The sequence below is a fragment of the Physeter macrocephalus genome, chromosome 14 (assembly GCF_002837175.3).
Source record: "Physeter macrocephalus isolate SW-GA chromosome 14, ASM283717v5, whole genome shotgun sequence".
In the NCBI taxonomy this organism is placed as follows: Eukaryota; Metazoa; Chordata; class Mammalia; order Artiodactyla; family Physeteridae; genus Physeter; species Physeter macrocephalus.
The window spans coordinates 77,259,986-77,270,123 of NC_041227.1; the positions used below are offsets into that span (position 1 = coordinate 77,259,986).

General features: G+C 46.0%; 1 protein-coding gene across 1 annotated transcript in view; it reads right to left on the minus strand.

The window, feature by feature from the left end:
* Positions 1–384: 384 nt before the first annotated feature.
* LOC112063646 (zinc finger protein 12) overlaps positions 385–10,138 on the minus strand; it is a 73,043-nt gene continuing 63,289 nt past the window's right edge. Inside the window, exons 3-6 of the mRNA XM_055089760.1 lie at positions 9,399–9,463; positions 4,568–4,694; positions 4,203–4,298; positions 385–1,283 (exon numbers count right to left, since the gene is read on the minus strand). Of these exons, the coding sequence (XP_054945735.1) occupies positions 385–1,283; positions 4,203–4,298; positions 4,568–4,694; positions 9,399–9,463 (1,187 nt within the window). The remainder of the gene's footprint in view (positions 1,284–4,202; positions 4,299–4,567; positions 4,695–9,398; positions 9,464–10,138) is intronic.

Here is a 10,138-nt window from a genome sequence, read left to right on the forward strand (position 1 = left end):
GCGCTCAAGAGCCCGCGAGCCACAACTACTGAGCCCGCGAACCACAACTACGGAAGCCCGCATGCCTAGAAGCCGTGCTCCGCAATAAGAGAAGCCACTGCAATGAGAAGCCCGCGCACCGCCACGAAGAGTAGACCCTGCTCGCGGCAACTAGAGAAGAAAGCCTGCGCGCAGCAAAAAGGACACAACGCAGCCCAAAGTGAATAAATTGATAAGTAAATAAATAAAAATTAAAATAAATAAATAAAAGCAGGCTCTGCTTTGTCAGCACTCTGGAGTTCCCTACGTATCGACGGACAGGATTCCCGTCCTCGCCTGTAATTACGTCTGTGAAGTGCCTTTCCCGAGGAGAACAGAAGCTCCTGGAAGCAGAGAACTGCTTCTTTAGATCACATGCAGAACCTGAAGACGTTTGATGTTTATGTCTAAGGTAAAACAAAAGGATTTTCCACAATAACTACATTCATAGGGCTTCTCTCCTGAGTGAGTTCTCTGATGTTGAATGAGGTGTAACTTCTGGTAGAAGGTTTTCCCACATTCAGTACATTCATAGGGCTTCTCCCCTGTGTGTGTTCGCTGATGTACAGTGAGGGTTCCCTTCTGGCAGAAGGATTTCCCACACTGGTTACATTCATAAGGTTTCTCTCCTGTATGAGTCCTCTGGTGTATAATAAATTTTGACTTTTTACAGAAGGATTTCCCACATGCATTGCATTCATAGGGCTTCACTTCCATATGAGCTCTCTGGTGCACACTGAGGTTTGACATTTGGAGAAAGGCTATTTCAGATTCATTCCACTTGTAGGGCTTCTCCTCCATATGATTAACAAACACTGTACCCTTTTGAAAGGCTTTCTGATATTCCATATATTCAAAGGGTTTCTCTAAAATATGAATGTTCTGATAAATACTTCCTTCATTTAGAGCATAAGCCTCCCTATTTTGATTAAATTCATAAGGTTTATCTCCTGGATGAGTTTTTTCAAGCTTAACATGGAGAAGTGATTTCCCACATGCACTACATTCATCAGGCTTCATTCTTGCATAGCTTCCATCACTACTAATATATTCTGAAGTAGATTTTAAACTCTTTCCACATGAGTCACATTTACAGGATATCTTTCTTGAAGGAACAGGGTTTGTTTCCACATTAAAAGTCTTACCAAAAACATTACCTCTCTCTTCAATCAGGGTTTTGTCGTTGACAGATTCAGTTTGCCTTGAATGTCTGTCTTCATTTTCCTGGGCTCCCTCTATCAGATCATGGACTTCCCAGTCTTCTTCTAAAGAGGCAAAATTAACCAATTTTTATACATCTTCCTATTTAAGATATGAAATGTGACTTGTACACAAGCCATTTCTTTGTGGCACAGGTGCTAGCTTCATGGACAGATGAAAACAATTCAAAGTGTACTTTTTTCCCTTATTCTTTTGGTTTGGAATAAGCACCCACATGCACACACACAACCTCCACAATCTCCAGTCATGAGGAAAGCTGACAAAAGCACAAGCACCGGGCTTCCCTGATGGTGCAGTGGTTAAGAATCTGCCTGCAAGTGCAGGGGACACGAGTTCGAGCCCTGGTCTGGGAAGATCCCACATACCACAGAGCAACTAAGCCCATGTGCCACAACTAATGAGCCTGCGCTCTAGAGCCTGTGTGCCACAACTACCGAAGCTCACATACCTAGAGCCCGTGTTCCGCAACAAGAGAAGCCACCCAATGAGAAGCCTGCACACTGCAACAAAGAGTAGCCTCTGCTCACCACAACTAGAGAAAGCCCATGCACAGCAACGAAGCACAGCAACGAAGACCCAACGCAGCCAAAAATAAATAAAAATTAAAAATAAATTTATATAAAAACACACACACAAGCACCTTTGATCTTTGCTACTTTTAAGATTTTGTTCAAAACTGGGTATAGAAGGTAAAATACAAACGTGGAGCAATGAGAAGACAAAGGATGCTAGGTGAATGACCAACTCTTAGATGTGAAAGGACTCACAGCAAACAGGTAAACTGATGGGGCGACAATAAGTTTAGCCACTGGACAAGGACAAGGAGAAATCAGTCTGAGGAGATGGATTAGCACTTTACACCATGGCACTTCACATCAAGTGGAGAGACAGATCACAGGCTAAGGCACTGTCACCTACATCGAGATGTCTGGTACCAGCAATGCCCCAGCTTACGTTCAACCACAGGTCTCTGCTCCTATTGTTTTACTAAGTTTGCCGGACTTGCAGCCTTGATCCACTCACTATCCACTCACACTATCTTAGGGTGTGTCCATGCTTAAAAAAAAATACTATTCAAGTCCTTTCTCAAGTTAATTAGCTCCATTTCCCCTTAAAGTTGAAAATAATTACTCTCCATACATTTTTGATTCAGCCTTGCATTGGAACATTAACATTCCATGTGCAATGCTGAGTTTTAAATTACCCATGCATCTCTGTTCTCTTTTCTTAACCAAAACCTCTTAGAAAGTATGGCTCTATTTCCTATTTCTTTTGAACCCCTCAAGAGAAATCATAGTTGTTCTTAATCTTAATCATATGGACATCTTTCAACTACCAGCAGAATATATGGGATGTCACCTAGACATGCATGTTTAGAAATAAATGCCTATATCTGAATCACTTTGCTATACACCTGAAACTAAGACACCACTATAAATTGACTATACTTCAATAAAAAAAATAAAAATAATAAAATAAAAAGAAATACCTGCCTATAAATTATTTCTGACTGAATGGACAAGAAGGTTCTTTCACCTACCTGGCTCCTCAGATAATCAAAGAAATAAACATGTACTATATGTTACATACTATTGATGAGGAGAGAGAACATGGCCTTTTCTTTATTGGATTATGGGGGGCATGGTGTGCAGAAGCTCAAGCAAAAAATACATAATCAAATAACAGATTCCTTGATCAGACCTAACTTTTTTTTTAAGGCATCAACATGAGGTGGAGTCAAAGTCAAGAGAAAGAAGAGATTGGAGTGATGATTAGAGCTGGAAGGAAAAACTTCAAGGAGGGGTTCAATATTTGAGTTCAGACTTAAAGAATGTGTAATCTGGACAAATAACCCACACCCCAATGAAACAGAAGACATTTAGAAGTGTGGACCAAAGGGAGTTTATCTGGAGTTTCGGGAAACAATAGAAAATTAAAATTTCCAGGTAACACAGGGCCAATATTGGGTAATTCTTAAAAGAGGAGGAATTTACATTCCTTTTAGGAATCAACAGGGAATCGCTGTAGGCTTACCCTATGAGACTAGTGATAAGACGGATTAGAAAGGCAGATGAACACATCTTGCAAATCCAGTCAGAATGAAGGAGCGCCTACTGCTCCCACGGGAAACACTGAACCAGAGGACAGGGTGGACAATGCAGCATTAAACAGACAAAAACCCTCAAGACTTGAGACAGGAGGAGCCCTTTGAAGAAGTCGGGGAACAAACCCCCGAAAGGCGAAGCAGATCCTTCAGAGACATGTTTGGAGGGGGTGGGGGTGGCGGGATAAATGATCCACGACTCATTTCTGTACCTCCTACTCACTCTTGCACCTACTTCGACACGACAGCATTCAAGGCCCTGGCCACAGAACAGTAAATAGGAGACAAGATGAAAATGGGCATTTGGGGGAAGAGGGAGACACCAAACTCCAGCAGAACTCGTCTCAGGAATGACCAGCACCCGTGCTCAGAACAGAAAAGGTGAACTGAGTTTACTGGTTTATGCACAGGACGGGGGTTTGACCTCTGACCTCAAGGAAAGAGAAGTGAGAAGTGAAACTGCGGAAACAAGTCTGAGGCATTTCATGGGAAAGAAGTAAAAAGGGAAGTAATAAGAATATGGAGAGTCACAAGTTATTCTCTAGTAACAGACTATGAATGCCTGAAAGCAAAAAGAATCTACAGTAAGAGGTTACTGAATATGCTGTAAGAACAAGAGGATCTGAGGTTTAAGAGGAAGAAGGAAGTGAGTGGGTTTGGTTCTGGGTAGAAGCAAGCACGGAGAAGCTCTACCAACATAAGCTTTTGTGGGGAAGGAGGAAGTCTTTGGGAGCGAGATTCGTGTAGCTAAAGCACACAAGCAACTCTCCTTAGTCACTTCTAAGGCTTGGCACCATTAAAAAATACCAGGGAAAAACACTTCCGAGTTACCGACCTCCTCACTGCCTCACTCACACACCTGGGTAACTCTGAAGTAGGAATTCTCCTCCCACTATCCATGGCTCTTCTCCTTTCTCCAACTTGGTGATAACTTCCGGTTTGATAATGTGACACCCTGTTAACAGAAATGAGAGAGAACTTGAGCCTGGCTCCTGGGCTTCCAGATCTGTCGTCTTAAGCAAAGGGCTGCCTTTCGAGCTACACAACAGAAGTGGCCATCTGTGCTGTACCAAAATTAGAACCTACTTGGAGGCAAAGACCAAATGCCCTCCTGCCTGGTGCCCCAGATTACTCACATTTGTCCCATTAAATTCAAAGTTAAAGTCAGTAAGTTAGAGGGAAATCCTGTTTATCTCAGCAATTCAGAAAGCAGGCTCTGCTCACCCACGGAGACGAGGTGGCTGTAGTTCTCCAGCATCACGTCCCGGTAGGTTGTCTTCTGTTCAGGGTCCAGCTGCTGCCACTCCTCCTGGGTGAAGTCCACGGCCACGTCCGTGAATGACACCGGCCCCTGTAATGGCACCGTGATGGGAACTGGGTGACGTGGAGAAGACTTAGGGGGGCAAGAGCTCACCCAACTCACCAAGAAAGTTTACACTGTATATACCTCTTTTATGTTATGGATCTCGTGGGAGGAAAATAAATACAATACACTGCCATGAGTTCGTTCAGTGTACAGCAAAGAAAGAAAATATTGTCTTACACTGTGAGCCAGGAACAATCCTGGCTGTTGGGGACCTCCAACAGCAGACAAAGCCCCTGCCCCCGAGGAGCACAGGCCTGAGGGCATGCGTGCCAACCCGGGATGCACTGTGCCCCTTCATTTTGCTTCCAGACTGTTAATAGCGTGGTCCTCCTCTTACCTCCCCAGCCACTCCTTCTCAGTCTCGTTTGCTGGCTCTTCCTCTTCCCTGAGTCATCCTCAAGTTAGAGGGGCCTGGGGCTCAGTTATTTTCTTTTACACTTTGATGGTGATCCCATCTGGCCTCATGGCTTTAATTACAATCTACATGTCAACATTTCCCAAATTTATATCGCCAGCCCAGGCTTCTCTCCTAAACTCCAGACACATGTGTCCCATTCCTGCCCTAAGCTTCTCCTACCATTCACAGAAGGAGCTGAGCTGCAGTATTCGCCACACTTACCAAAGGGACAAGCAAGCCAGGCAACACATCCTAGTTCCGTATTTTACTATGAAGATAAGCCTGCAGCGGTCTGACCCTGACCTGCCACGCGAGCTGTCGGGGACAGCTTGGTTCAGCTGCCCCTAATTCCCAGCTGGGGACTTGGAATCCCTTCTTCCCACCAATACCTTCCAGGGGAGGAGCACACTCCTGACAAGGGACAGAGAGCTCACAAAAGAACCAGAAATTGCCAAACCCAGTCGTTTTAGCGAGGATCTTTTGAATAAATTCACAAAAACTCACACCAGTCATTACAAACTGTTTCCTTCTGTACCATCACCTCTGAAATAAATATAATAATGGTATTTACCACATAATGATACAGATCAATATCAAATGGGTTCATCCATGGAAAGCACTTAACATAGTTCTTTGGACATAACACGCTTCTCAATGATACCTACTATTATTGTTGATAATCTAAAGTGTATCCCATTACTATTTAAAGGAGGACAGATATGAAGCAGAAAACAGAGAAGTAAATTTAAATAACTAAATGTAATGTGCCTGTGAAGTTTCTGCAATTGCCAAGAAAGGAATACAACACAGGACCAGCATGTTAAAAACAAAAAAGTTCAGGTGATTTCAAAAGAACGTGGAGGGAGGAATGGTGTGGAAGAGGTTAAGGAAAAGACCACGCCAAGCTCAGACGCCGTTTAAGATGGCAACAAACTCCTGACATTGACTGAAAATCAAAGTTCTTTATGCGGAACAATCGAAGAGGCAGGATGGGTCCTGTTAGCAAGGTCCCCTGAGATGCCAGGTCACCTGACCCACAGCTCCAGATGCAGAGATGTCCGGGACCCAGCCTTTGCTGGCCTGGGGAGGCTGAGGGTGCCCAGCTGCTGTTGGGACACATGCGGGGGGCGGGGGGAAGAGCTGGTTGCTGCCCAAGGCAGACGAGTGTCTGTGCAGAATTGCCTCAGCTCAGCCTCGAGAAGCCTGTCTCAGAAAGCGACAGCAAGTCTTCCAGAAGCTGTGCCCATATTCCATTCAGGTGTCAGTGGTCACACCTGTGGCCGCCCGAATGAAGACTGGGGGCCCACACGCTCACACACTGAAACTTATTACCAAATGCAAGAAAGTGAGGGATCAGACCATGAACTAGCCTAATTTTAATGCATAAGTAGAATCACGCACACCTTATTCTACTTTTCGGTTTTGCATTTGTAATTTCACAAAATATGTGATTTGTGGGGTTTTCTAATTGTTTGTAATTTTGCCTGATGAGAAAAAAACAGCACAAAAAGAAAACATTATAGTTTTCACTGGTAATGGGCATAAAAATACATGCACTGGGCTTCCCTGGTGGCACAGTGCTTGAGAGTCCGCCTGCCGATGCAGGGGACACTGGTTCGTGCCCCGGTCCGGGAGGATCCGAAATGCCACGGAGCAGCGGGGCCCGTGGGCCATGGCCGCGGGGCCTGCACGTGCGGAGCTTGTGCTCCGCAACGGGAGAGGTCACGGCAGTGAGAGGCCCACGTACCAAAAAAAAACAAAAAAAACAAAAAAAAAAAACATGCACTATTGCTGCTTGAAAACAGCATTATTGTGAATGTTCCAGATGATTTTCCATTTGGTGATGGGTTAAGTGGCTTGCCCACGTTCACTTTTATCTAAAGGGAAGATTAGAAAATTGCACTCTTCTTGCATTTTAAACTTTAAGAAAATGCATTTCAGGAAACCTGGATAACAAATTAAGAAAGCAATCAGAACTGCAAATATTTAGGGGGTTTAGGTTACTTTGAAAACACAAGGGAACAACCCATGATGTATGTGTCTTAAAAGACCACTTGGTACCGTAAGATTCCACAGACAGCCTTGTAATCACAGAACTCAGAAGTGGTTACACATTTCGCACAAGCCACTTGCTCAGCATTAGGTTAACAGTGTCCGCTCACTCCCCTGCTTGGGGGCAGAGGGGACTGGTCTCCTTTCCTTTCTGAGATTCCTTTCAGGAGTGGCTAGAAAGCTTAAGCACTGGAATTCCATCAGAGAAAACGAGTATTCCTCAGAGGATTGTAAACGACAAAACCCCAAGAGGACTTTAACAGCTGCGTCCCTGTGTCACAGATCTCCCACGCACGGCTGGGCAGAACCTGAAGACGTTTGATGTTTATGTCTAAGGTAAAAGACACAACACTAGGTGGTGTGAAGGGTCCCGAAAGTCAAGAGCCAGGCAAGCAGGACACTTCCTCTGGGGACCCTTCCAGCAGCAGAGCAGAAAACGTCCGTGGCCACAACTGGCACTCGATTCGCTTTGAGCTGAGAAGCACCCGTGTAATTCCCTAGGCTCCCCAAAGAGTAATTCCTCCCACGTTTAAGAAAGGAGATGGCTTTTCAGGCAGAGACGCAAGTACAGTCTTCCCAGCTGGCTGCACTGTGTGTGCTGATGGTCACGATGGAGCAGGGCCCCAGAGCTCCGCTCTCTCCTCAAACCCCCAACCTCACCCGCACCCTCAGCTGAGGAACTGCTTCCCTGAGAACAGAGAAGCCATCGCAGGGCTTCTCCACCTGCAACCCAGCTCTGCCATCCCCTCCCCACTCCAGGACCCCGGGCAGCAGCTCTCCCCTCTCCCACACGCATCTACTGGATCATTCCCACTGTTATTTCTCCCATTACAACACAACACAACACAACACAACACAACATCCTCCCCTGACCTCAGCTCCTACTCCAGTTACTGTCCAATTTCTCTTTTGCCTGTCACGAAAACACGTCTTGAGAAAGGTAGGAACAGAACAAACCCCGCTCTCCCACTCCTCTCTCCTAAGCCTCTCCGTTCAGGATTTTACCCCACAGATCCATCCAAACGCATCATCAGCAAGTTATGACCTCCCCCCAGTGCTGGGCTCGATGGTGAATAGCTCCACAGAAGGGCAACCTCGTTTATCCAGTCACCCAGGGAACCTCTAAAGTGCTTCCCACGTGGAGACAAAATGCTGTGATTAATGTTTTAGGAGAAATACTCAACGTGGAAAATACACTTGAGCTGCTGGAGGAAAGAGGTAGCAGGACAGAAAAAAAGTTTCTCTAACTACAGAAATGAAAAAATAAGCTCTTTTAATGGCAGCAAGTATGGGATGAAGGGGAACGAATAAAAACCATTTAGACTAGGACATTAACAAGCCTAATACTACAACGTGGTAACAGAGGATGGAGAAGGACTTTAGAATGAACCCGTTTTTCTGGGCAGGGTGACAGGCTGGAGGACGCAACGATGAGCCGGCACGGACAAAAGGAGAAGGCAAGGGGCGGGGGAGCTGTAAAAAATCATTTTTGGATCTACTGCATCTAGTAATTTGAGGTGCCCTTGGGACAAACTCCATAGAGATGCTGGCAAGTGGCTGCACAGAGGCATCTATCTGGTCCAGGTGGGAGAACTGACAGAGCTGCACGATACAATTCAGGGGGCAACAAGGATCTGTGCCAGAGACATCGCTACGTGGTGTGTAACGCGACCCTGTTAGACTGTAAGAGACAAAGAGGGAAAGTTACTTGAAGGGTGACAAGGCAGTTCCTCCAGATGACCCTCACTGCATCCCTGGATTGAGCACTGAAAACAATGTACCTATGTGACAACAGGGTTCCACTGAACAGAAAAGTTAAATGCACTGAGTGCTCCCTGGACAGCATGCTCTCCGCTTACAGGAAGCACACGGAAGGCACCAATGTCAACCCGTTAGGGGCTGTCGCTCAGGAAGGCTAGCGGCCTACAGCGGGATCCTCAGGGAAACCTTGAACGCCCGAGAACAGAAGTGCTTCGGCAGGACAATGTAAGTCAAGCAAGGGATGGTGTTTTGCCACCAACGTCAAGAACACGAGGCTTCTACTGTGGGTATAAGAGGATCACGGAACCCACACGTAGAAGTTGACAGAAACACTTGGTAATGACCTGCTCCTCCACACTTTGCTTAACCACATCTTTTACCTACTCCTACTTTCCGATTTTAAATTTTGAACTATTCGCCTCCCAAGGTGTTATTACAAAACAAGAGCAGCAGTTAAATACGTAAATAGCAAAACTCACCAGAGACTGATTCATTTTCCGCTGCTCTTGGAACAACGTGCAGGACTGTGACAGTGGAGGCGGACCTGGAGAAGGAAAACGCAGGCAGTGAAGCTACGACTGAAGCGGCTCGCGGTGCACGAGCACCCGCCCGCGCTCCACAAGAGACACCTGTGGGACAGCCGCCCCTTCACCTTCAGGAGGGCCTGTTAGAATGAGGAGGGAGCAACCACCCTCAGCTCTGTAGCTCCCACGTGACTGTGGTAACTGAGGGGATACTTTTCTTTCGGTAGTGAGTGTACATTGAATCCTGTGCAAAGAAACCTCGGTCGTTAAATATGAGATTAAAAAATGCTTACAGTTTATCTCTTCTCACCAACTCTGGTAACAAGAGCAGAAAATACACAGGATACCCAGGATAAAGGGATACACTCAGGTGCCTTTCGGTCTTTCAATTATTGGTACAAACTTAAGGGCGACGCTCAAAGAAATCTTTCATCAAATCTGACTTTAAGGGGACAGAACACCTGCCCTAGGAGCTTGGAGTCCTGTTGGCGACCCCACGGGCACACCCGGGGAGGATCTGGGACAAGTCACCTCCCTTCTCAGGCCCAATCTCTTCCTTCCTCAACCGAGGCAGCAGGACAAAAGCCTTGGAGACTCATCCTGCACTAACTACACTGTGCGACTCCACAGGCCAGAACCCAGGGGGGCCGCGGACGCTTAGCTTACACAACCAACGTGCTGATGGGCCTTGAGAG